This window comes from Talpa occidentalis, unplaced genomic scaffold (assembly GCF_014898055.3).
Source record: "Talpa occidentalis isolate TD23 unplaced genomic scaffold, MPIMG_talOcc4v2.1 talOcc4.14, whole genome shotgun sequence".
In the NCBI taxonomy this organism is placed as follows: Eukaryota; Metazoa; Chordata; class Mammalia; order Eulipotyphla; family Talpidae; genus Talpa; species Talpa occidentalis.
The window spans coordinates 4,943,066-4,970,298 of NW_023601433.1; the positions used below are offsets into that span (position 1 = coordinate 4,943,066).

General features: G+C 54.9%; 1 protein-coding gene across 3 annotated transcripts in view; it reads left to right on the forward strand.

Annotated features, from left to right (window-relative positions):
• Positions 1–5,899: 5,899 nt before the first annotated feature.
• KLHL25 (kelch like family member 25) overlaps positions 5,900–27,233 on the forward strand; it is a 28,341-nt gene continuing 7,007 nt past the window's right edge. Inside the window, exon 1 of one of the 3 annotated variants that reach the window (XM_037510031.2) lies at positions 5,900–5,930. Coding sequence is in view for 1 of the 3 variants with exons in the window: in XM_054694739.1 (XP_054550714.1) it covers positions 19,502–19,503 (2 nt within the window). In the remaining 2 variants the exon portion in view is untranslated. Of the gene's footprint in view, positions 5,931–17,889; positions 19,504–26,956; positions 27,093–27,233 lie in introns of those variants that run through there. The other 2 variants (XM_054694739.1, XM_054694740.1) reach the window with 2 other exon arrangements.

A 27,233-nucleotide genomic window follows, 5' to 3' on the forward strand; every position in this document is an offset into this window, starting at 1 on the left:
TTTCTTTCCTCCTTCTTCCTTCTTCCTCCCTCCCTCCCTCCCTTTTTCTTCAACATTTTTAATTATACAAAGAAAACCTGAATACATTTTCTAAAAATCCAGAGGGCCTCCCTGGTGGCACAAGGGGTTAAGCACAGCACTGTGAAGCTGTCCGCAGATTCTGCAGCACGAGTTTGATCTGCTGGCCAGGGAGCAACCCACATGGCGCAGCAGACCTCTCCTGCCGCGCCCGCTGCTCCCCTCAGCAGTGTACTTCGGTCCTTCTGCCTGTTCTGCTCCCCACTCCGTGTCTGGTGAATCCTCTCATCCTCCCCCCCAGCACCTCTGGCCTGTACCCCAGTTCTTCTTGTATGCATAAATAAATAAATCTAAGAAAAAACAAAAATCCAGACCACATAAGCAGAATACAAATCTTCCTTATCCTTCCTCTTGCCACATTTTAATCTGTGCATACACACATAGGTTTTTTTTTTTTTTTTTTTAAGCTTCTGACCAGTTTTCTAATTATCTCTGAACAAATGACAGATCCCAGGGCTCAGAAATAAAGCCTTCTGGCTGCCCTGCGCTGTTTCCCCTCTGTCTGCCACCAGCCCCAGGGCGCTCTCCGCCTTGCAGAGGCCACTTAGCTCATTTCCCCAATGTGCTCGACCAGCCTCTCCCTTCACACACTTCCACTTACAAGGGCACGTTCTAATTTTGCCCACTTTGGACTCCAAGGGTAGTACCATGATTCCTATCTTCCATGTTACTTATTAATTCTTGTTCCATACTGTGTTTTTCTTTTTTCTTTTTTTAAAGATTTATTTATTTATTTATGCAAGCACTGGGTACAGTCAGAAGCGCGGGAAGGTGAGAGGATTCCCCAGAGCCAGAGCGGAGAGCAGAGCAAGCAGACTGGCAAAGTACACTGCTGAGGGGAGCAGCAGGCGTGGCAGGAGAGGTCTGCGCGCCATGTGGGACCCTCGCCAGCGGCCAGGGATCGAACCCGTGCTGCAGAAGCCGTGGGCAGCTTTGCAACTCAGAGCTCAACGCTGCACCACCGGGGAGGTCCCATACTGTGTTTTTCCTCTGGTTTCTGGGGAGTAAGGGAGTGGCACAAGCTCCAACCAGTGTTTCTAAAAGGAGGCATTTGTTCTGTGATATTCTTATCTTTTTCCTGCAGCCCATTCCCACTCCCCCAGGCAGCTCGTTCAGGCCAGGGCGGCAGGCCAGGACCTGCTGTGGACATCTCCCTGGAGCCTCTGCTCATGCTCTTCCAGAGACCCAAGTGGTCACCTCTTCACCTTCCCACACCATCAGCCCTGTGGGGGTGCTCTCTTCATCAGGTCAAGACCTAAACTGCAGCACCTTCCAGGAGGGTGGGAGCGCCTTTGGGGATAGGAACATCCTGAACACCACCAGGTGGCTGCAGGTTTTGGGGTAAAAGGGAAAGGGAACTCAGAGGGGTTTCATCACCATGCAATGCCCACATAGCCACCTCCTGCTTCCTTCACCTCTGACAGAGGGGAAACAGCGCAGGGCAGCCTGGGCCAAAGTGGTGATGCACCATGAACTTGCTCCCAGCAGCTGCCCGACACCATCGACAACCACCAACACCAGCACCCACACCCACAGTGGACACAACACACTTGGGAACCGAAGGCATCCCGGCCCAAGGCATCCCGGCCTCAGCCCTGCCCTCTGGGACCCCACCCAACCAGGGGTCTTTCAGGAGCTTAATGGAAAATTGAAGACTTGGTTGGATTCATCCAACAGGAAAATCAAAAACTCCAACTAACATGGTCCCTGAAGCTACAATCAACTCATTCTGAATTCATTGAAAAATGTGTGTGGAGAGACAACTGTATCTAGAAATGGGGCAGTGAGCAAAACCAAGTCCCCACTCTCTTGGAACTTACATTCTGGAAGAGAAGACAGCCCATTCTCCCCACCCCACCATGACAAATTAAATGTCTATATATGTATTGTCAAGAGGGACACCTGCCGACTGGCATGTTGGGTTTATTTCCTGTTGCATTAAGGCCGACCACACACCATTGACAGGTTAGGAAGAAGCTACAACAGGATGTGGGCTTGGGTTGTGTTCCGACCTAAGGAAGTGGGGTTTTACTCTAGATGCGGTGCTGCCAGAAAGCAGGGACAAGTCTATGGTGGGGTAACTCAAGAAGTCTTATCTAAAAGGAGGGCAGGCCAGAGAGATGCCAAACTGTAATTAATAAGCAAAGAAGTCACTTCGTTTATGGGGGGCGGGGAAGGGTGTTGTTTTGTTGCTTGAACAATGCTCGTGTCTTGTGTTCAGACATGATTATGGAGTGGTCTGATTATTGTCTAGACTCAGCGTGGTGAGAGTGAGCTTGTCTGATGTTGATGTCTGTAAAATTGTTTTTATGTTCAACAGAACAGGTGAAAGGAAGTGTCATGGAGATATGGGGTAAGGCTTGGGACTGCCTGCGTGGGAATTGTAGTGACTTCATAGAAGATGGTCAGGGAGGCAGGGGGCCAGGTGACATGTGGGCAGAGACTTGAAGCAAGACAGTGAGTCATGTGGATAGCTGAAAGGGCTGGTAGGTGAGCCCATAAAGGCCAAGACCTGCAGTGGAAGTGGATTAGCCTGTTAGAGGCCTAGCAGAGGGGTCAGGAGCACAGAGTGAAGGGCAAGGAGGTGGAAGGTGAATTGTGAGGGGTCATCCAGGACAGAATCCATGGCAGGCCGGGACCTGCTGTGGACATCTCCCTGGAGCCTCTGCTCATGCTCTCCCAGAGACCCAAGTGGTCACCTCTTCACCTTCCCACACCATCAGTCCTCCATGCAGTGTTCCATGCAGTGCTCAACTGCCTGCGCCATCAGGGGAGGCCCGAGAACAAGCTTCTTTTTTAAAAGTCACTGTTGCTTTGGGTTTTCTGTCATATATAGCTCAGGCCTGATGTGGCCTCCACTCTGAGATGTAACCCGTTTCAATGGAACTGACACAGGTGGGAGACACACAGCTTTTGCTCTACTACTCTTATTCCTTTGTGTTGTCTGAAAGGTGGAGGTTACAGCTGGAGCTCCAGCAGCCATCTTGCACCACAAAGCAATCTTGCAAATGGAAACCTAGCACTAAGGATGGCAGAATGGAAAAACAGAAGCCCATGCTCTTGATAACTGTGGACTCGGCCCATCAATGACAGATGACTTGAGGTTTCTTTTGCTTGAGCGAGAACAAGCTGCTTCTTTTTTTTTTTAAGATTTATTTATTTATTCAAGAACTGGGGTACAGGGCAGATGCACGGGAGGGTGAGAGAATTCACCAGAGACAGAGCGGGGAACAGAACAAGCAGACTGACGAAACACACTGCTGAGGGGAGCAGTGGGCACGACAGGAGAGGTCTGCCACGCCATGTGGGACCCTCACCGGCCGGCCGGGATCGAACCAGCACTGCAAAGGCTGCGGACAGCTTCGCAGTGCAGTGCTCAACCACCTGCGCCATCAGGGGAGGCCCGAGAACAAGCTTCTTTTTTAAAAGTCACTGTTGCTTTGGGTTTTCTGTCATATATAGCAAAAGCTCGTTCTAACGGATAGGAGATTCATTCATAGTATTTCAAAGCAGGCTGTGTAGACAACTTGTGTGCAGAACCACAGATTCAGAGATGTCATGGTTGCTGCTGGTCTAGAACAGCCTGTATAGAGGGATGGGCTAACGGGTAAGCAGGTCATGACAACACACAAGTGGTGGTGGTTATACTCCAGGGTCTGCAGTGAGGACAGAGACAGATGGCAAAGCAAGCTTCATCTCCTCTTTTCCCTTTCATCATATCTAAATTCAAAACAACACGTGTTCTTGGTCTGACTTCATTCCACTGCCTCTATATGATTTTAATATATTCCAGTACCTAATTTAAGTCTTGGAGTTGAAGACGGGAAAAGTCATAATATAGACCAGATTTTAGATGGTTGGCACTTGTAATTTTACAGAGAACCTGAATGGAATAATAAGCAATGCTTATGAACTTGCTAAGAATCAATTTTGTATGTGGAGCTTCATCCAACCAACAATTATATATAAATACTCTAGCTCTAGAAAATTGGCAGGCAGGGTGCTATAACTAGGAATGTGATCTGTGTCATTTCTTTAATGGACAATTATCTTGATGCCTGCTTTTCCCCCCTTTGAAGGCACCGTAACAGCATGCCTGGCCAGCTCCTTCCCGCTGGCCAAGACCACTCTTTTTATTTTATTTATTTATTTATTTTTAATTTTTTTTTTTTTTAAGATTTTTATTTATTTATTTATACAAGCACTGGGTACAGCCAGAAGCACAGGAGGGTGAGAGGATTCACCAGAGTCAGAGCGGGGAACAGAACAGGCAGACTGACGAAATACACTGCTGAGGGGAGGAGAGGTCTGTGGGCCATGTGGGACCCCCGCCAGCGGCCGGGGATCGAACCATCGCTGCAGAGGCTGCGGGGCAGCTTCACAGCCCAGCGCTCAACCGCTGCGCCACCAGGGGAGGCCCAAGACCACTCTTTTTAAATCTCAACACCCTTGTATCTTAAACATCTCCAGAGCTGAGCTCAAAGAAGACACACAAGCAATACTGAGCACTTAATAGGTGCCATATGTTCTTTTATTTAATCTTCACATAACCCCAAAAGATAGGTTCTAGAATCCTCTTTTCACTAGTAAGAACTGGTGCTGGTAAAGCCTGAGCAATCCCCTCCAGAACTGGGGCTGAGAGCTGGGATTCAAATCCATCTCGGGCTGTTCTCCTCCACCCCAGACTGTTTCTCCCCAAAATGCCCTCCCTGATGGTGTCTGCCCTTCGCAGCCCCTGAAGCTTGGAATGTCCTGTCCTGTTTCCAGAAGACAACATCCTACCCCTCTTACAAACCTTTGTGCACGTCCCAGCGGGCACCTCCTGCCAACGTGACCTCTGCCTCCAGGGATTCTCCCCACCCCGTGTTAGAAGCTTGCAGCTCTTACCCTTGGTGTACTTTACCAGGCAGTTCGTATCCTTAAGTGACCTCCCGGGATTTCCATTTTCAGTGGGAGGTTGGAAAGAAAGGACATTTATTGCACACTTATGCAGTCACTGAAGTTTGTCTCCTTTAATTCGGCAAACAATCCTGCAAGGATTTTCTACCTGCCTCTGCAGAGCAAGAAATTGGAGACGCGGCTGCACGAATTGGTGAACTGGGATACAGACTCTGGAGGCCAGGAGGAGAGATCACAGCTCGTTCCTCCTTCCTGAGACTCGCAGCTCATGCAGGCTTCCAGGGAAGGGTCTTGGAATGAATGACTACCTGAAAGCTGGCTTACAAAAGGAATAAGTGACATGCAACTCACCAGGAGAACGAACGGGACCACCCTGCAAACAGGTATTCCAAGCACAGATGGGGGTAAGTGGCTGCAAAAACCTGCAAAAATGGAAACAATACAGAATGAAAAAAAAAAAAAAAGGTTTCCTTAACACTTTTGCAAGCATAAACGCGTGGCTCCCGAGGCCGGGCACAAAAGAAAGCGGCTTCCGCAATTGCACAGGCTCCCTCCTGCGGAAAGCTCTCGAACCAACGTCTCGTTTTGTTCCCAACCTTGGGCCTCGGGGCGAGCGGTCGCCTGTCCCTTTAAGAGCCGGGCCCGAGTCCTCTCCCCCCGCCTCTCCCGCCCCGCCCCCTCACGGTACCGGCGCGGCCCGGAGCCCCGCCCCCTTCGCCGCCTGACCGGTGCGGCCGCCCATCCGTCACAGAGACGCGCGCCTCTGATTGGCTGCTGCCGTTCGGGCCGGGGGGCGGGGCGGGAAGGCAGGAGAAACTAGTTTGTTGGCGGCGCCGGGGCTGAACCGCGGCGCGCCGGGGGCTGAGGCGATCGGGGGGCTGAGGCGATCCGGGGCTGAGGCGATCCGGGCGGCGCGGGACGATCCGGGGGAGCACGGCGGCGGCGCCCCGGCGGTGAGTGACGGGCCGGGGGCGCGGGCGCTTGTCACCCCGGGCGCCGCGGGGTCCCCGGGGGGCGCGCGCCGGCGGGGCCGCGTGTCCATCTCGGGGGCGCCGCTTCCCGGGGTCCCCCAGGCGCCGCGGCCGGCGCGGCGGGCCGGGGTCGGGGCCAAGGTGCCGGGGCGCGGGGACGGGCGTCGGGCCCCGGCCCCCCCCGCGCCCCCCGCGCCCCGCGCCCCCCGCGCCCCCCGCGCCCCGCTTCGGGGGACCCCGCGCGCGCCTGCCCGAGGTCGGGGCGCGGGAATGAATTGTTCTGAGATGGATGTTGCGCGCGGGAGCTGTTGTCCCCCGGGAGCGCGCGATTCATTGAGCCCGCGGACTCCCTTGGAAAATTGCTATCGATCCTGGAAAGGGGGGGCTGCGGGCGGGGGGCTGAGCGGCGCCCCCTCCCCGCCAGGCCGCGCGCCCCGCACGCCGGGCCCGGGGGCTGAGCCCGGGTCGTGTCCACGCGAGTCCGCGGCGCCGCCCCCCGACATCTGCGTCGCCCTGACAGGCCTCGGGTCTGTGGGTGCAGAGTCCCCGAGCCCGGGGGGGGCGGCCCGCGCCCTCTCCCCCAGACCCACCCACGTACCCGCGGGGGGGGCACCCCTGCAGGCCCAGAGCTGGCCGCCTGCTGCCCCCCCACCCCACCCCGGGCTCTCTCGCCTGCTTCTTGCCCTGCTCCCCTTTAAGTCCTGCTCCCCACGGCAGGCCTGTCACCCCGCTCCACGCCCCCCCAATAGCTGCTTGGGCTTTGCTTTTTTGTTTTGAAGCTAGAGGGATGACTGTACCCCCAGAGCACCAGTCCCCCCCTCCCCTTTGATTGTTGTTTCTAAGCCCCGAAGTTCATTTCCACTGGGCAGAGGAAAATTATTATAGAGACTTTATCAAAGGATTGGGGTGCGGGCGTTGAATCCAGCCGCCCGTGGGCTCCCTGAGCTTTGGCCTCCCCGGGTGAGTCAGGCGGCCAGCGCAGGTGTCCGGACCTTTTGGTTTCACTCTGGCCAGGAAGACAGGGAAGGGGAGGCAAGTGGCTGGTGGCGCTGGGAGGAGGCAGGAGTCCCGGTTGGTTCTTGTGTCCTGACTGTGTCTGGATCTGCCCCTTTGGGACCCTCGGCCTCAGCACCCCCGTTCGGAGACTGGCCCAGGTGTGCTCTTACAGTTCCCGCCCGACACTGGTGAAGGCTTCCATCAGGGGGTGGGGTGGCGCACAAGACCCACCCCACGGGCTTGGTAGGTGGCAGGTTTGGTGTCCTGAAGCCGGTGAGGGAGCCTTGGGGTTGATGGAGTCCATTTATTTCCTCCCGGCCCAGCAGCTCTCTGAGTCTGGAGTCATTCCATTCGCAGGAAGTGACTCCAGAGAGGTGGTTAAAAGGTACCTGGTCTCAGGCTGCAGCCGGATTTATGTTTGTGGGCGCTGTGGGCCAGTGGCGAGCTCCACGGCCGAGCTAGCTGCAGCCCTGCGCCCTTGATAGCTTCTTAACCTGCAGGCATCTCTGTGGGGAGAGGAGAGACGGGAAAGTTACCAGGGCTGCGTCTGCACAGGCTGCAGTGCAAGCTGACTTGGTTCTTTTCATCCGTCACCACGATGGCGGTCTGGAAGGGAAGGTGTTCTCGGGTGGGTGGTTTGTTCATTCAGCCATCTGTTAATTGATTGACTCGTTGTGTGAATGGACTAGATTGGGACCCTGCCTTCGAGAAGTTGGGAGACAAGGGAGTACTGGAAAGCGGATTGGGGGTCCTGACCTGACAGGGTGTGCGCAGTACCCCAGAGCTGAAGGTAGCAGAGGGAGTAAGGGGACCGAGGAGGAGCCTCCGTGGCGCAGGTTTCCCGGAGAGAGGCCGCCTGGACTCAGCAAAGGTGAGAAAGGCTTGCTTGGCCCAGATTGCAGTCCTGGGCGTCTGCCCACTCCTGCCACCCACTCACACTCTCCCAGAGACCTCATGGCAGGTGCAGGTGCAGGTTGAGGTTGGGAGCAGGTGGGAGGAAGAGGTTGCGCTGGGACCATGGTGGTTTGGCGGGTGAGGCTGCAGGCCCAGGCATCCTCGGGGAGCTGCTTGATTTCTGGCTGCAGCCTCTGCCCAAGGTTTCCTGAGATGACCCACTTCGCTGGCCCTAAAGACCAGCCCACTGCCTGATCCTCTTTTGGCTGGGGGACCCGGGTAGGCCCAGAGTGTGTGTGGCCTGGCCAGAGGGGACCGGCAGAGCTGGAACCAGAAAACAGAGTGGTCAGTTGCAAATGAATCGTTTGATTGAAATGCTGGTTTTCATCTAATGTGGTAAATTTCATAATTGAATTGCTCCGGGAAGCCAGCGCTGTTGAAGCCTTTTCCCAGCCCTAGAACACTTCGTTGGGACAGCTGGGGCCGGGGTGGGGGTAAAGGCTCTGCCCACAACTCTTACTCCGAGGAGGATCCTCCCTGATCAATCTGGGCCTGTCCCTAGGTGGTGTCTCCACTGCAGCTGCCTTCACCCCATCGGGTAGCCAGGCTGGTACCTGCTGCCTTGTCACACCGACTCCAGGCCCCTTGCCGTTTGGAGCAGTAGGTGCTGTGGGCCTGGCACAGGGCAGGGGGAGGAGCATGGGCTCTGGCACTGGGTTCCAGTGCAGCCTGGGGGTGTTCTTTGGCCTCTCTGTGCCTTTTTCAGGGACACTGTGAAGATGACCCCACTCCACGTAGAGGCCTCTGGAACGGGGTCTCATGCCAAGTGGGGCTAGGTCATGCCAGGTCCCCTGTCCCTTCCCCATGACCTCTGGGCACAGACTAGAGGCTGCACCTGATGCTTGCACACCTCTCTTGGGCCCCCACCCACTGACTCCCACCCCCGACCTTCCCGCTCTCGCCATAGGCTCTTTCCCCGCTGCCACGCCATTCCTTCCAGGCTGAGTCTCAGCCCTTTTGGATGAAAAGGGACAGGCACGTGTGGCCCAAAGACCTGTCCTTAAAAGTGCTGGCTCTGTGGCCTCAAAAATCCAATTTAGGTGGGAAATTACGCTATATTTTCTGCAAATACATAAAAACAATCATCCCAGCTGTTCCTTTTCCTCACTGGAATCCCCCTAGACCTCCCCCTTCAATTTATGTGTAGTCTGGACAGGCTGGGCGGGCCAGGCCTTGTTTCTGTGTGACGGGGGCGCCAGGCCAACCCCACAGCTGGAGCCTGTTGGCTGGAAGAGGACTTAAGAGAGAGGGTGGGTCAGGGAGGGGGTGTCTGGGAGGCCTGCCTGCCTCCACCTGACTGAGGGCCTGGAAGTCCCTTTATCTTTACGGGCCTCAGTTTGCTCCTCTGTAAAATGGGTGGCTGCGCTTCTGTACAATGCATCTATTAATGCTTGGCTGTAAAATCAGAGAGCTGCTCATGGGCACGTCTTTATATGCTTGTTGCCTGCTTGGCCTCCTGGGCAGGAGGAGCTGGAAGGCAGCCGGTGGAGCACAGAGCTGTCTCCTTGGAAGCCTTGGCCTAGAGTTCCATCCTGCCTCTGCTGTGCTCCCAGGGCTTTGGACAAGCCACCTTCCCTCTCTTGGCCTTAATTTTTCCACCTGTAGACTAAGAGTGGTGCAGTGGGCAAGCTCCTAGTTTCTTTTCCTTTCTTGGTGAGTAGAGACTGAATTGGGACAGGGAGACAAGGCTCTCCTCCCTTGGGGCCCAGCCTGGGAGTTTGGAACCCAGGGTGAGTCACGGGGTGTGCCAGTGGATGAAGGGCTGGTGAAGCCAGAGGACTGGCACTGGGCAGCAGGTGTGGCACCACTTAAGATGGAGTGGGACCTAGCCTGTGGGGTATCCCCATGGCATAGAACCCCTGGCCACCTACCAGGAGCAAGGGGAATCAGAGCAAGCCCCATAGGATGCAGGACAGGAGGGGCGCCCTGCCTCCTGCATCAGGCTTTGCCAAGGAGACTCCTGCCAGACCAGTTGGATGGCACCTCCCTCGAGGAGGTGGGGCTCTGCCTGCTGCCTGGAGCGGGGGCCATATTCACTGTGGGTGTCACTCCCCACCCACCTCTGTGTGCCAAATGGCAGAAAGGATGCAGGATAGCATGGAAACCAAAAACCTTGCCTATTTTCTACCTGCTCCCTGTGGGACCCAGGGAGAGGCTGACCACAGATCAGTCTAGTCTGAATGGAATTAATTTCCTAATTAAGATAAGAGGAGCTTTGCTTTCAAACCCCAGGACAAGCTGCCTGCCAGGTTTGCAGGTGGCCAGACCACATTTGGCTGTGTAAGAGAGGGGGGCAAGAGATGGGGAGGACAGATGGGACGTGGGGGGACGGCTCTCTTTCCGTTTTCTAGAATGTCGTGGTGCGCTGAGGGAATCCGGAGTTCAAGTTAGGTAGTGACCTATGTCCTAGCTGGGCATGTGAGAGCAGGGCTGGCGAGTGCCCTAACCTGTGAATGCCTGCGTGGTTCATGACTTTGGAAGTCCCAGCTTCATTTATGCAATAAGCATTTATTTAACGCCCTCTGAATGGCTCACCCCGGACTAGAAACCGGGGAAAGAATGTCAGATCGAAGAGAGTTCTTATGTGGGAGCTCAGCCTCTGGTGTGTGAGGGACAGGGGCAGTCAGGTGGCTGTGGCACAGTGTTGGGGGGTGAGGGCATGTCAACAGTGCCTCAGTTTCCCCATTGGAGAGGTGAGGGAATGGACAATTATTAGTGTCTTCATTCCAGGTGTGTCCAGTGAGTATGTGCTGTATGTGCTGTCACCTGCAGGGTGCTGGGCTTTGTGATGCAGCAGAGGCCATTTAGTCCCCCACCCCCATCCTGGAAGTGTGAAATGGATGCAGCTACCATAAAGACTGCAGGAGGTGGGTGGGAGGTGTGAGGACAAGGGTCAAGGTGAGCAGGAGAGCCAGCGGACCTATAGAAGGCCTCTCTGGACTGGTGACATTTGAGCCAAGACCTGCAAGACTGGCAAGAGGCAGCCTTGAGAAGATCTGGGGAGAAGATCTGGGGAGAAGATCTGGGGAGAAGTGTGGCTGGCCAGGGCCATCGTGAGCTGGGGAGGGGGTGAGGTGAGATCCAGAGATAGGCTGCAGCTGTTGGTTCTGTCATCTTCTGACTCACAGGCAGGCTAAGGAAAATATGTTCCTTTTAAGTTGTTTTATTTATTCATTTTTTAATTTTAATAACATCAGTGGATTCCCTTTATAAACAATGTAAGAAAAACTAGAGCATGTTATGAAAACTGCCCCCTCCTTTGTTATCTGTCAGCAGTTTGGTGCCTATTCCTCTAGACCCCCCCCCTTTTTTTTTATAGAGGCATGTTTTATTTATTTATTTGTTTGTTTGTTTTGTTTATACATGCACTGGGTACAGTCAGAAGCGCGGGAGGGTGAGAGAATTCACCAGAGCCAGAGCGGGGAGCAGAACAGGCAGACTGACGAAGTACACTGCTGAGGGGAGCAGCGGGCGGCAGGAGAGGTCTGCTTGCCACGTGGGACCCTCCTCCGGTGGCCGGGGAGGATCCGGGGATCAAACCGGCGCTGCAGAGGCTGCGGGCAGCTTCACAACCCAGCGCTCAACCACTGTGCCACCGGGGAGGCCCAACTAGACCCCCTTTTTAATTCAGATTTTGTTTTTACTTAAGTCAGCATATACTCAGTACTTCACAGCATCTGTCACATCGTATATGGCGGGACTCTGTCCCATTTCATAGCTGCATAATATTCCACAGTGAGCCGAGACCACCCTCTTTCATCTCATTGTCTCCTAACCAGAGAGATTTGATTTTTCCTCCCATACCCAGGAAGTCTTGTTCATCCTTTATTAGACATCTTTCTGATTTTTAAATTTTCATAATTAAAGCCAAGTAGCCAGTTTACTCCCTGACTGTTGGGAACGAAGTGCCAGTCTCCTCGCGTCCTCACCCATCCTTGATGTGACCCTCATTTCCACTCTTAGCTAATGTGATAGGGGAGGGGAATGATCTTATTTCATCTTTTTTGAAAAAATAAACAACCCCATTTAGTTAGGCTTTTTATTTTCATTTTAACCCATCTTTGTTTTTCCAGAAGATCCCGGTTTGTCGAGCGCGGCCTCTGCCTCTTTCAGGTCTCCTGACCCTGGCTGGGGACTCAGCAAAGCCTTTGCCCTGTGTGCTCATCTGTGAAATGAGCCCCTGTAATCCCTCCCTGCCCTCTGCCAGGCTGCTGTGCGTTGTGCATGGCAATCATTCCCGAAAGTTCATTTTTTTTTTAAAGATTTATTTATTTATACAAGCACTGGGTACAGTCAGAAGCGCAGGAGGGTGAGTAATTTACCAGAGCCAGAGCAGGGAACAGAACAGGCAGACTGACGAAATACACTGCTGAGGGGATCAGTGGGCGCAGCAGGAGAGGTCTGTTGTGCCCCGAAAGTTCATTAGGCAGAAAGCTCTATAGGCATTGTGGTTTGTAGTTACAAGAGCAAAACATCTAAAACCTGGAACATTTCTAAACAACCTGTGTATCCAGGAGGGTACTGAGCTGGCTTTCAGCTGGGACAGCTACCTGGGGTCTCGAAACTGCCAAGGACCTCAGCTGCCTGAGGTCAGAGGTGGCCCAGGTAATGGCCTCCTTCCTGTCTCACCTGCAGGAGTAAAGAAATGAGCGTGGAGGGGAGAGGATGTTCTTTAGTGGTCCACGAAAAGACTCTGAAAGGGGCATTGGCCACTACAGACTGATCCTCAGCGCCTGTTGGTAGAAATCAGAGGCCAGGGCCCTTCAACCTGATGAATTTCCATGTTTATTGCTTTGGGGGTCCTTGTCTGTTTTCCTGTAACAGGAGGCTGCCAGGCAGGCAAGAGTTTACAAAAGGACCATTGTACTTGATTTGGAGGCAGAAAGGGGAGAAAGCTGTGGAGGTTGATGGAGAGGGAATGGGGCTGCCCTGGGGACACCTTTGTACCTCTGCAGAGCGAGGGGAGTTGAGGGGAGCCGGTTACGGGCAGGTTCTGCCTTGTCAGCCTCCTAGTTCTGAGGGTGTTTTCATGAAGGGAGTGAGAACTGGTCTGAGCTGGGTCTGTGGGGGCAGGGACACAAGCAGGTACCCTTCCTGGGCCCCACCCTCTGCCATCCTGACCCGCTTGCAGGCGATTCATGGAACTGGAGTGAGGCTGAAGGACCAGGTTTCCTTTTCAGGCTCCAAGATCCTCTGATATACCTGTGTTACAAGAAGTTGCAGTCGATATTTTCACCACTCCAACTAGGACTTTTTAGTGGAAGGTACAATTACAAGCAAAATGGCCGGTCTGTGAGGTGGGGGCTGCTGCACGACAGGTGGGTGTACAAAGCAAGACGCTTTTGCACGTGGTCACCTACCTGCCCAGGCTGCTGGGTGACTTCCCCTGAGCTGTCTGCAGCGTGCAGGATTCTCCAGGCAAAAAGAGGTCAGTGGGATTGTGACATGCAATAGGAAATACATTATTTGGTCTCTGTCCCCATTTCTGGCACTGAGCTCCTAAACCCTTGGCACTTCCTCAGTGATGAGAGCCTAGGAAATGTCCTTTGGTATGCTATGAGGTGACCTCTGAAGCCTGCTTGAGGGGTGGACTGGTTGTTAATAAACCAACCTTGTGATTGAAGCCTGGATTCCTGTCTGGTCCTCAGCCCTCTGTGGGTTCGGGATCCGGTCCAGTCACCAGTGAGTTGACCAATCATGCCTATTGAAGGACGCCTCCATAAACCCCCTACGGGGTCAGGTTTGGAGAGCACTCAGGTTGGTGTGAAGGTGAGGAGATTAGGGACATGGTCACCTGGAGAGGCCACTGAAGGTCCGTGCCCTTTCTCTGTACCGCACTGTAGCCATCTCTCCATCTGGCTACTCCTGAATTATATTCTTTTATAATAAACTGGTGTCTAGTAAGTAAAATGTTTCTTTGAGTTTTGTGAGCTGCTGTAGCAAGTTAATTGAAGCTAAGGAGGGGATTGAAGGAACCTCTGAGTATGAGTCAGAAGCACAGGTAACATCCTGGACTTGAGCTGGGCCTCTGAAGTAGGGGGGCTATCTTGTGGGACTAAGGCCTTAACTTGAGGGACTTAACTCTCTATGGAGAGAGTGTTAGAATTAATGTGGGAAGCTCCCTCCCCACTGCCATACTTGCTAAAATTGAGTCCAGAAACCCTTTCAAGGCCTTTGCTGGGTAATTGTGCCCCAACACTTTACTCTTGGCTGGTAATGCAGCTCTGACACTAACTTGGGGAGCAGTAAGCTGTGTTGTTCTTGGCTTTGCAGGAAATTGACATTTTGTTAAATGCAGTCATCTAGAATCTGCTATGCTTCCTCTTCTGCTCTGTGCCGGCCTGTGAGCTGAGAGGTCTCCCCATTTGCCAGCATCACACCTGCAGCAGTTTAAGAGTGCACAACTGTCCCCGGCTGTCCGAGCACCTGATATGCTTTTAATATATGTGCATTCTGGCTAGAGACCAAGCAAGGCTTATGCCAGGTTCCGTTGCTGTATAACAGATCATCATACGCTTCGTGGCTTAAATAATATCTAAGCATCAGCTCACAGCTCTGGAGCTTAGAAGCCTGGGCTGGCTCCAGGGGGTTCTCTGCTTGTGTCTCATAAGTCCAAGGTCAAGGTGTCTCCCAGCTGGGCTCTTATCCTGAGGCTCATTCAGGTGGTTGGCAGAATGGCATTCCCCATGTTTGGTGGCTGAGGTCCATGTGCCTGTGGCCACAGCTGGATGCTGAGGGGGATCCTAGGGGCTGCTGCCATCCGTGTCACCTGCCCCTTCTGCCTCCCTTCAGCGTGGGGCCTCAGATCCTTCCCTGCTTCAGATCCCTGGCTTCCATGTCTGTGACCAGCCAGAGAAAACAGGACTTTAAAAGACTCCTGTGATTTGGCAGGACGCACCCAGATAATCTCCCTGTTTTAAAGTCAGTTGATTAGTCAATAGCATCATTATTGCAGCTGCAAATTCTTTTTATCACGTTGGTAACATGCTCACAGGAGTGAGGCTAGAAGAGGAGGCCAGGGGCTATCCTTGGGTTTTCCTACCGCGGGACTCATGCCAACCCAGCTGCCTCAGTAACAGTGTGAGGATGGCCACTCTCCACATCTGGGTGGATTTTGTGTGTGCTATGTGCTCTGTACGTGTGTTCTCTCATGTATTTCTCAGGATAGTACTTTGATGGAGGCACAGCTACTTTCATCCCCATTTTCCAGGTGAGGCTCAGTGCCTGTGACAATTGAGGGCAATTCATGCAGGAAGAAACAGCAGTGCTGGCATTTGAAGCCAGCACCGTTAGTCTGCTTGTGGGCTGCATCTCCAGTATGACTTGAGTGACTTAAGGACCACCAGCAGGACAGGCAGGAGCGCTGCTCCTTCCCATCTAGCACTTAAAGTGCTAGGATATGAAACATCAATCATACTTCAAGTGTGCAGACACCATGACGGCTCACAGGGGTTTACCAGATGGCTGGATGGTTTTGCTTCTTGTTTCCATAGGTATTGAGGTTAGTCCACTTTCCACTCAGCAACTACAATTTAATATGCTCTAGGCAGCAAAGATGACACAGCAAAGATGACACTGTCCTCAAGGATTTGGAAGTATGTAAGGGTGCAGTACATAATGACCGGAAAGAAGAAGAATAATGCAAGGGGCTAAGGGGATGGGGAGGTAGAGAGAGAAGGGCCAAGAAGATATAAGAGAGGGTGCTGGGGGCAGAAGGAAGAGGAAAGATGGATAGAGACAGTGAGAGGTAGATCTATGGGTGGGTGGGTGAATGGCTGGCTGGATGAATAAATGATGGAGTTAGAGAGGTAGATAGATGGATGGTAGATATAGAAGGAAAATCGATAAAAATGAAACTAAAAAAGGAGATAATGGAACTGCTGTCAATAGAGAAGGTGGTACTTGCATATTTAAATGAAAAAAAGTCACAACCACATGTAGCCACATATCACCATGGGCTTGTGGAGAGCCCATGATACTGGTTAGAAATGGATATGAATGAATCAGGTTATTTCACACCATATATTGAACAACAACAGCAGAAATGTCTCAAGTTTGCAGCAAGAGACAACGGGTATTAGAATGCTGGCTGCAGAAGACACGACGTTTTCAGTCAGCTCCTGCCACATCCCTGCTGTGCAGCAGTTCCCTGCGTAGTTGGTGCTCAGAAATTACTCATTGTCTTCATTTTTTGTGCTTCTATCTATATACTAGACGACTGTAAACCTGAGGATGTGATCATGAATTGAGAAGGATTATGGGGTGAGGGGGTGAGGCGTGAGGGGGAGGATGGGGCAGGGAGAGCTAGCAGGCCAGGGAGCCACCCCCCCAGTCTGGAAGGGAGAGGGGTAGGGGTGGGTGATGAAGCTGAAAGGGGGGCACAGATTGAATCAGACTCAGATATTAAAATCTCATTGGAGGCTTTATTTAGCAGGGGCAGGGTGTCAAAAGGACCAGATTGCTGGTAGTGGGGGGAGATACTGGAGTCAGGGGGCGGCCTTAGCCAGCCTGTGGTGGTGTGGGCTCCCCCAGTCTCCAGCATGGGACCAGGAAGGAGACCCCAGGCCAGGGACCCGGGAAGGAAGATTTTGTGGAGCTAGATACCTCAATAATGTGCTAAAAATGTCTGCGAGTGAGCGGCTATTTCTGGGCTCCTGTGTTTGGCTGTAAATGTGTGTGCATGTGTAATTTCAAGGCACCAGCAACTATCAGCTGCACAGCCAAGGGCACAGCCCTCCCACAGCCCTGCCCCCTGCCAACCACTGAAGTCTGTTATTTGAGAGGAAAACTTGCCATGGTGGAGAAAGGAGCGGCTGGTGATTGGGGTGGGGAAGGGTCGAGGAGGCAGAACATGGGGGGCTGCAGTGCCGATGTCTGTGCCTGAAAGGGCTCCTGAGATTCTTTTGGGGTCCACAAGGTCCACACTATTTTCACAGCAATACTAGGATGCTATTTGCCCTTTTCAGCAATTCTCTCCACTGCTTTCCAAGTGGCCGTGGCGCAGCGCGCGCTGGCAGTGCCCGGCTGGATTGTCCCCTCCAAGGGCAGAGCAAACCAGATGGGAACGTCAGAGGCCAAAGTTCACTGACACTCGGGTTCCACACGTCAGCCGGCAGCGACGTGTGTGCCAGGCCTTGGTGTGGAGGCCGAGGACAGCCACTAGCCTCTGAAGTTGGCTCTTAAACTTTCCTCCCCTCTGTCTGTGGGGCTGGATTTTCTTCACTTGCTTCAGGAAAACATTTGTCCTTAACATTGTCTTTAAGTTAACTAATGTGTATTTTCATTTGCTTTTAACTTTAGTTTTGAATATGGTAATTAGCCACAGGCAAGGCTACATAAACGAGAGTCCCCGAGGGTCCTTGATCATTTTTTTTAATGATTTATTTATTTATACAAGAACCGGGGTACAGCCCAGATGCGTGGGAAGGTGAGGGTGAGGATTCACCAGAGACAGAGCGGGGAGCAGAACAGGCAGACTGACAAAATACACTGCTGAGGGGAGCAGCGGGTGAAACAGGAGAGGTCTGCTGCACCATGTGCGACCCTCGCTGGCCAGCGGGGATCGAACCGGCACTGCAGAGGCTGCAAACAGCCTCACAGCACTATGCTCAACCCCCTGCGCCACCAGGGGAGGCCCTCCTTGATTTTTAAATGGTAAAACACTCCTGAGGCCCAACCGTGGCAGAGAGCTGACCTCCCCCAGCCCTGCAAACAGATCCAGCTGGGAGCCCAGTGCTCTGGGATCATTCTGCCTCTTTAGCCCCTCAGTATCCTTTGAGGTTCAGTAGTTATCTTCACATCCATTTCACAAACGAGGAGACTGAGGCCCTGAGCCCGGGCCTCCCAGCCCGGTGGGGACAGGCGCACCAGAAGCCCGTCCCAGCGGGGGATGGCAGACGGATGCTGGCCTGCTGTGTCCTCAGGCTGTCGCCGCCTCCCACAGTGGCTCTCGGCCAGGCAGGAAGGCACGTCCCAGCTTCCCCTTCCCAAGAAGGCCAGCAAGGAAGCTGCAGGTTCACCCAGAGGCAGCGGAGGGCTCGAGAAATCAAGCCCTTTTCATTTCTGAGAGATCTCCTGTGCGGGGACCTTTGAGCAGGGCTCTGGGGGCAGCAGCTTCCACTGCTGAGCACCTGCGTGCGTCCCAGGGTCTTGTTTGCCCACCTGGACGGTGGGGACAGTGACCCCGGAAGCATGCTAGCAGGGGTCGGGAAAGGATGTGTGTACGGCTTGTGGCACAGAGGCTCGCACGGTGCAGCGGGGTTTCTAAATGACTGTCTGTACCAACTCCAGGCTGGGGGTCGGTGGTGGAAACAGTCTCCCGCATACCTGCCCGAGCTCTCCTATCACCTGTCAGGCAGACACGGTCCTGGTGGTGTGTGCAGGTGTGACGGAGGAGACAACATCCTGTCCACAGTACTTCTCATGTAGCCTGGAAAGCTGCTCGCTTACATTTTCAGTGCTGAATAATACTCGGCTCTGTGATCAGACCAAGGTTGATTTAACCGGGCCTCTTATTCTTGCACGTGGAGGTTTGGAGGTGGCTTCCAGCTGCTGCTTTTGCTGGCAGTGGCTGTTATGTGCTTGGGTGATGGAAGGTGAACTTCCCAGGTGTGGGAGGCCAGGGCAGAGGACAGGCACAGGATGTGTTGAAAGGTATTGCCGACTCGATCTGCATTTGCTCTCCCTTCCCCAGGAAGGCAGGGCTGCGGAATTGAGGAATATTCTAACTCTGGTTCGACCCCAGCAGTGACAGCCTGGAGAAGCTTCTGGAGAAGAGGGAGAAATCTACAAGTAAATGGCCAGTGCTTCTCTCTTGCTTTTTTCTGTTTATGTTTGTCTTCCTCCAGACTGTGGCTCCAGGTGGCTCGTTGAAAGTGATATCCAGGCCTGAGGGCTTTTAATAAGTCCATCTGGGGGCCTCTGCAAACCATCACAGGAAAAGAGACTGCCCCTCCCAGGCCCCCAGCCCCCTCTGTTGGCCAAAACAGCCAGAGTGGGTCTGTTGGGGGAGAAAGAGGGGAACCAGATCCGGATACAGAGTTTGGGAGGATGCTTTGCTCCCTGCCGCTTTGTTTCTCCCTCTGGAGCATGTGAAAAAGCGTGAGTTCCCTGTCTCCCCTGTGGTGGGGGCTGTGGTGTTCCTTTCTTTGGCCCTGCCCCCATCTGCAACAACAGCTAGACTTGCAGATGACGCCTGACTGCAGGGGTCAGGGACTATCTAGGCTGTCCTGGAGTCATGGGGAGCAGGATGCAGGATGCGCCAGGTAGCAGCACTACCCTGAGGGATTTGGAGGTGTCTGGCCACCCCTCCCTTAGCTGAAGAGGCTGTCGTCTCTGGGGTGGTGTAATTATGGTAAACAGAACTCTTAGAACAAGATGACCTCAGACATCTGTAATTCTTCTCCACAGAATTTATCTCAAGAGAATATAGTAATTCAACACAAGCAAAGATGCTGTTTGTTGGACAGAAATTTAAAAAACTGTGGACAAATGAATTAGTAAGTCAAGGTTATGTATTTCACAGACATTAAAAATGACAGCTGATAACCAGAGACGCTGGTCTATTTCACGGGAGCCTGCGGACAGGATCCGAGTGAGTGCTGATGTGAGCCCTGGCCCACGCTTGTTCAGTGGCCAGTGTGCCACAGAAATAGGACAACTGCACTGAGTGAGAGCAATGTGAAAGTGTACTCAGCGCAACAATGTAAAATGTTCTGGGATGGAAGCTGAAAATCAGCCAAAAAGTTACTCTGCTCTGTTTCTCAGCTACATCACCTCCCACAAAAACCTTTTTAGACCTTTTTTTGTAATCCCAGTGCATGTGAATACCAGATACACCTCTGTCCCCATGCTGTCTGTGTATCTGTGCTGTATACATACAAACAGCCGATTTTCCCATCCCTTTTGCCCCTCAGGGGAGTGTCCCCACCCACCACCTGGCTTTCCCTTCAGTTCCATGAAAACGCCTGGTAGGGGGTGTGATTCCAGGGGGTTGCATCTGTGTCTTGCACTTCACTTTGATGCTGTCTTTTCAGTGACAGTGGTTGTGCTCCTGGTGTGCCTTTTGACCTGTGTCACCGTGGCCACAGTCCATGTAGCTCACAGTCTGAGAAGACATGTTACTGTGCAAAAGGGGGGGGGCACTGACCATCCAGGGCTGTGTCTGCAGTGGGCTGGGTGTGTGGTCTGGGCAGTCCCTTCCATGGCAGGGACTTGTCTCAGCGAGATGGCCACTCCGGCGTGGTGAGGAGCTGGCCAAATCCCTCTGTGGCCTTTGAGCAGCTGGAAGAGGCCTGGGAGTTTGTGGGCTCCCTTCCCTGGGGTGGCCGAGTCCAGCTGAGGGACCCCACTGGAACAGGGAACAGTGAATGGCCTGAGAGGCCGCTCCTCAAGGACCCATTCGCCATGCCCCGGAGAGAAGGGGGGCAGGCGTGTCACTCTCCTCCAGATCCACTGCTCCAGTGGTAGAGAAGAGCATCGGGGCTGGAACCTGAGGCCAAGACCCCACAGACCTGCCGTCTGTCCTCTCGGTCAACAGGGAAGAGGGAGCCGCACAGGATGCAAGGGCTGCCCCCTCCCCAGCCTCCTGAGGTTGTGCTGGCACAGAGCCGTTGGGGAGCTGACTGCCCACACCTCCCTGTCCACTGCTCTCTCCCTCAAGTGCAGGTGGGGCCTGTACCTGAGGGTGCGGATGAGTGTGCACTGGGCCGGGCTCCCCGCTCTGTGGCCGCTGTCGTAAACCGTGAGCCTTGCTATCACGGTCATTGCCATCCACTCCTGAGCTGCTGTTGTCTGCATGTTACAGAAATGTGGGGCTCTCGGGGTTGAGTGAGTTTCTGCGACGACGGTTGTGGACTGTGAGGTGGGAGCGGAGCTCTCCAGGCGCCTCCTCTTGCCTTTCATGTGGTGGCTGCTCTGGGCCTCTGGGCGCTGGGACTTATAGCGCTGGGAGGGACAACCCCACCCCAGCTGAACCTTGAGGCCCCTGCGATGAGCTCCGGTGAAGTCTCTGAGCTCCTAGGCAGCGAGCTTCAGGGCTATCTGCTGCTGCAGCAGTCCTGGCCCACCCTGATTACAATGGACGCCCCCGCCCTTCTGTCAGCAGCCTCCAGCGAGCTTTGAAATTTTCATGACTGCTCACCCATTGCAGAAAATCCTGCCAATCAAGAGGCTCAAATCTTCATCTTCACTTGACGAGTACTCGTGACACTGGCCAGCCCATTGAGGGTGTACGGATCCCAAAGGCCACCAAGCAGCCTCGGGACGTCGCTTCCCAGAAGCAGCATGTCTAGGGCAGAGTGGCCAGGCGGGCCCAGCCTGGAGAGTGGGCTGGACGTGGGTTGGGGGCCCAGAGAGTGCGGAATTTTTACTGCCTGTGCTTGAAGATGCAGAGCGGAGCGCTGACCTCGAGGGCTTGGTGTCGACTCCGGTCCCGGAGCACTGCAAGTGGACAAAGCGCTGAGGGACCGCAGAGCTGGTGGGCTGATGGCGGGCACAGCCTGCACACGACCCGGCTTCACAGAGAAGGGAGCCCGGGAGAGACCGAAGAAACAAACATAGGGCCCAGGAATAAGTCCAGCCTTATTCTATGAATGCAAATAAAAGTAAACTAGAACAAACAGCCAGACAGCCCACCACGTCGGCCTGGCCGTGGGCTGCGGGTCACATGTGCTGGCGCCCGGGGCGGGGGTGGCCGTGGGAGCTGCTGGCTTTGGCTCCATTCCTGATCGGAATTCCCCATGGGATCTGTGCAACCGGGGTTGCCTCATCTCTCTGCAGGGTTTCACAGCCTCGACCCCTTACCTCCTTCTGGTGCCGCCTCTTGACAGGGTCAGGCTAGTGGGGGCACTGCCCGCCCCTTCCTCCCAGAGTGCTGAGCTCAGGTGGGTTGTATGCTCTTGGAGCCTCTGTCAGCCTGTGGCCCAGGCGCTGCCGTCAAGGACCCATTCAGCCAGGCCCCGGGACTGCCCTTCCTCAAGTGCACTTAGCATTTGGTGGTGAAATACGAGGCTGAGATGTGGGGCAGCACTGAGGCCTGGCCCACCCTCCAGATCTGCTGGGCCCTCTGCTCCTTCTTGGCACTGGCTACAGGTATGTCGTGTGTCTCTTAGGAGGCAGCGCACGCAGGAACTGGGGGGCTGTGGTCAGGGTTCCATGGCACTGATGATAGGACCTTAGACCAGCAGGTGGGAACAGCGTCGAGGTGTGGGAGGGGTTGGGGGGTCTGGGGGAGGTTGGCCTGCTGCCCATCCTTCACGGGGGAGCTGTCTGACCCAGGGACATGCTGGTCCTCCCTGAAGAAGAACCCCATTTATTAGCACGCTGTGTGCGAAGCAGATGCCTCACCCCTTCCCTGAGCTTGCTGTGTCCGGAACCGCCTTCTTTCCCCTCCAACCCACTGACCCATTTATTCTTCTTGAGGGAAGGATGGGGTGGAGATGAGGCTGGGATGGGGTAAGGCCAAGGGCTAGGGCGAGGCCGAGTTGCAACCGGCAGCCTAACCACACAAGAGCCCAGGGCGTGCGTTACCCAATTCTCCTGACTTCGCTGCAGGTTTCAGATCCTTCACAATAAAAAGCTGAAAAACAAAATCCAAATTTGCACACAGCAGAAAATATAAACAATTCTGATCTGTCACATTTAAAATAAAACAGCATGTACAATTTTTTTTAAATTTTTAATTAATTTATTTATTTTTAAAGAAAGGACCATTGAAAGGCAGAAACTTTCAGGAAAGAGCCCCTGTTGGCTCATCCCCTCTCAGCTGGAGAGACCTGTGGCTCTGTCAGACTCAACCTTTGGTGCTTTCTGAGACTGAAAAGACAACATACTCGTTCAAAAGTCCAGCAACTTAAAAATGAGTCCACAGTGAAAACCGCCCTTCCTCACAGAGGGGTTGGGATGGGGCCAGGACAGGCGTGTCTGCTGGTGCTTAATCAGCGTCAGTAGCACCGACCACAGCAGCAAAAGTAAAACTGCAGATCGTGGAAGTGCCATAGGCCCAGGCTGTTGTGGACGTTTGTCATTTGCTGTCTCACTTGATCCTCACACCAACCCTAAAAATAGGCCCAGAGAAGTGCCTTAACTTTCCCAAAGCCACACCACAGTGGCAGAGCTGTCTGCAGGCCCCCTGGGCCTCACCTCAGGCTTGGGAAACTGCCCCGCCTTCCGCATTGTGTAAGTGCAGTGGGAGGAAAGTGCCCGGAGAAGCTGCTCCACTGTGTTCACTGCCTCCCTCTGGGCCCTCCGACCTGTCTTGCTCCAGAGTTAGCGTCATCCGCAAGTGAGGTGAGGCCACCCCACTTGTTGCCTCAGGGTGGCCTGGTCTCAGTCAGGATTGCCTCGGGGTTGAGACTGGGTGACTGGTGACGTTGGCAGGCATGGGGTTCTGGTCTGGGGTCATTTCGCTGTGGCTGAGTGACCAGGATGAATTCACTCCAGGGTGTGGCCCCCCACATCTCAGGTGGTGGCTTCCCCCACCCTGCAGGCAGAGCCTGGCTCACTGTGATGTGGCTTCCCCCCAGTGAATGGGGTGAAAGGCCTGCACCCTGTGTGGCTTCAGCCCTGTTTGATGGGCCTCCGTGCAGTCACAGAGCCTGCTGGACGCAGGGATGTGGTCAGTGTGCACAGGAGCACGTTATATGAAGTAAGGACAGGAAGATGCTAATTCTGAGTGTATGTGAAGACTGCGTGTTTGTGTGCATGAATTAATATGAGAAAATGTGTTAAAATGTTAACTCGTTTGTTCATAAAAATACACTGAGTACATAAAAGGTACCCGTGATTGAGAGAGTCAGCTTGATGTTTCCATTCATTGGGGAAAAACACTTAGGACTCAACAGTGGAGGAAAAAAGATTCTGCTCAGTTGAAGGGGTGGGGACCCAGACCCGCCCCTCTCTAGGCCAGACACACCTTCAGTCCCCCCTCCCCGGCCCCTTGTGGGAGCTGCATCACAGCCCCCCCCCCCTCGGCCTTTTGCTCCCCAAACTTCATTTCTGTCCAGCCTGTGTACTTGCTGAGCCTCTACCTGGACACTGGACACCTCCTCTCCTTCCAGCATCACACCCCGGCCCCGGCACATTGCACAGGCTGCAAATTCACGGGTTACCCACCCCAGAAGAGCCCCCCTTGAGCCCACTGCCATCTTGCTGTGGTCTCCTCACTGTAGCCATGGCAGTTCTTTCTTCAGGCAGCTCCAGGATGTGACAGGCCCTGTTCATTGATTTGTTTCCTCCCTGCTGGTTTGCACCCCACACCCCCAGCCCCCTGCATGCACCCCACTGGGGCTGGCCCTTGTCTCTGTCATCTCCACCTTCTGCTCCTGGCAGTGCCTGGGGACCTTTGTGGTGAATGCGTGATTGGCAGCACTTGCGCTGCCCAGCTGGGCCCTGGGCTTCCTCCCTCCCTTTCTAGAGCCAGTCTCCTGAGGAGCTCTGATCAGAGGGGGTGGCACTGCAGCCAAACCGAGTCTAGCCATCCAGGGAGCGGCCCCCAAAGCAGCTCTGACCAGTCCTGGTCAGTTTCCCTCTAAGAAGGGAGCCTGTGGCTCCTACTCACTGGAATCCCTGAGCACGACGAGTGTGTTTCTGATTGCATTCTGGCCGCCGTGTCCTTGCGGGTTCTGTTAATTTTCCAAGGGTGACGAGAGGGATGAGTAGGGCCACGGCCACTTGGTGCGTTTTAACTGCTTCCTCGCCGGTAAGGGTTGCAGTGTGGGCAGACAGGTGGTGAGGGGTGGGCGCCTCCCAGGAGGACGGGACATGGCTCGTCTCCAGCCTTCCAGTCTTCGGGCCTTGTGCTGCGTGCCTAGAGCCTGCAAAGCCCAGGATGAGGCTTGATCATCAAAATAGTTGTTGCTGTGCACTGCGTGTCTGCAGAGGCAGCGAGCCTGGGGGATGGCAGCCCCCCCAAGAAGCCGGGTCTCTTCACTGGCATTCGGTGCTCACCCCGCTGTGGCACCTGCATCACATGCCTGTGCCCCCGGCCCCTGCGTTGTACTGGTCACGTGACAGTACTGGACCCCAAAAATCATCTCAGGAATCCCACTGTCCTCAGTGTCTGGGATGGAAAGGGAGAGTGACCCACACAGCTAAGACCCCTCACCAGGGTGAGCTGCCCCTCACCACCTATTCAGGGAACTTACATCCCCAATTCTTGGCCAGTGACAGAAACCCTGCTCAGCACCTGTGCCCTTCCTGCTCCGCCTGCTCCTGCACCACCATCCTGGGGAGGTGGCACACTGCCAGATCCAGCCCTGTCACCCAGCCGCAGCCTGCTACACCCCCACCCCCACCAGTGAAGTTGCAAAATGCATCTCCTCACCCTTCTGGGGGGTGGGTCCTGGCGGAGTGCACTTTGACCAGCCCAGCTGGGTGCCTGGCTTTGGGTTCTAGGTCTGCCGCCTCAGGCAGAGGGAGGAGGGGAGGGGGTGTCGTGTCCTCCCACGGGTCTTGGACGGCAGGTCTGCCTCCATGGCCTCCGTCCTTCTGGCCCACAGGGCGCCGGTGAGCCCTGGGGATTGAGTGAGGTCAACTGCCCTGTGCCAGGCCCACCTGGGTGCTGAAGACATGTGCGAGCACCATGCTCTGTCTGGCCTTTGTGGTGTTGGGGAGACATAAGCCACCCACACGCGCTGGGTGCCGCTCAGGTGCGGAGGGTGTCGCTGTACGGTGGTCGTCCCTAGGAGGTGTTGGGGAGCCGGGTGGCGAGCAGTGGCGGGCGGGGCCGCATCTGGGCAGGGGAGCAGCATGTGAGAGGGCCCAGCGAGCCGTCTGGTGTGATGCAGACTTGGGGCCGGGAAGTTAGGGAGGACCTAACCTTGTGGGGACCTGGAGGTCACGGTGAGGACTGGGGTCTTGCTGACGGTGCTGGGGTACCCCTGGGCAGTGTTGAGCTGGGCGTGGAGGGGCTTCCCTCTGGGGCTTGCATGAGTGACTCGGAGCTCTGAGCAGCACAGGGCAGGAACTAAGGCCCCGAGGAGGGAGAGCTGCCTCAGGGAGGGCGGTGGATCCCTGCACTGGCTGCACATGCACCCCCGCCCCAAGAGCTGACCTCGAGCCCGGTGGTCAGCGGTGGCCGGCTCTCTCCTGCAGGTCAGTGGCTTGCATCCACCTGGCCCCCGGAGGCCAGAGCAGCAAGGCCAGGCAGCCCCCCTGCCTGCCTTTGTCCCCGCTCGGGGCCTTGCTCAGGCAGCTCTGCTCACGGTGGCCTGTGGCTTTGGTGGCTCCCTGCAGGGGAGGAGCGGGCGGGAGAGCTTGGATGTGGTTCACGATGTCACTGGAGCGTGAGTCCTGCCTTCCTTTACCAGAGGATGGCTTACGCAGCGCCACTCGGGTGGGAAAGGGTTTTGGTTTTTGCCTGATTGCCAGCGGGAGAAGCAGCTCAAGCGTTGGGGAGGCTCAGCATAAGGGGTTCAGTTTGCTATTTGGCCACTTTTTCTTGAGACCCCCTCACGTTGCCTGCCTGTTGCCAGTGGGCTGAGCGGCAGAGTCATGGGTCCTGCCAGGGGCAGTGTTTCAAGGGCTCCTGAGCCCTGCACATCAGCAGGTGATGCGCTGTGTCTGGTCACAGGGACCAGCCCAAGCCCCAAGTCCCAGGCCTGGCAGAGAGGCAGGTGAGGGTCCCTGTGGCCCAGGATCCTGGAGTCGGCCTGTAGGGGCCAGGGAGGCTCCGTCAGCTTCCTGTTGGGACCCCAGGATCCAGCAGGTGAGCCATTGGTCAGCCAGCTTCATCCACAAGCTGTGCTTGTCCACCCAGGTCAGGAGGCCTCAGGGACCCCTAGATCACAAGACTGTGTCTGCTCTGAACGCTGGGGCTGTTGGCAGCTATTGGGGATCTTTTGAGATTGTGGGTGCACTGAGAGGGCTCCTGCTTGGAGCCCAAGACAGGCAGGCCTGCTGGAGCAGGGGTGAGGCTCTGCTTGGGCATGAGGTTTCAGATGTCTACCCCGCCGGGTAGCAAACTGTGCTGGGATTGGTCTCCTGGGCCACGTCGGGGAGATTGAGCCTGGACCTGCATGGCCCAGGGGGCTCCTGACTACACACACCAACAGCTGCTTCCCTCTCTGAGCCTGGCCCCCAGCTGTGCAACGGGGCGCAGGAGCGCATCCCCACAGGGCACAAGTTACTTCTCACCTCCCTGGCGTCTGCTCTGCGTGCTCTCGTAACCCACCCACTCCTCTCCAGTCCACGCAGGTTTGGTGCTTTTTTGTTCAAGAGCTGGTCTAAACTGCCGAGAATAAAACCGGGTTCGAAAGGGCAGGCATGCCCTCCTTGTCCTGGGGGTCCTGGGATGGGATGGGGTGTGCGGGCGGGGGTGGAGCTAGCAGAGGAGGG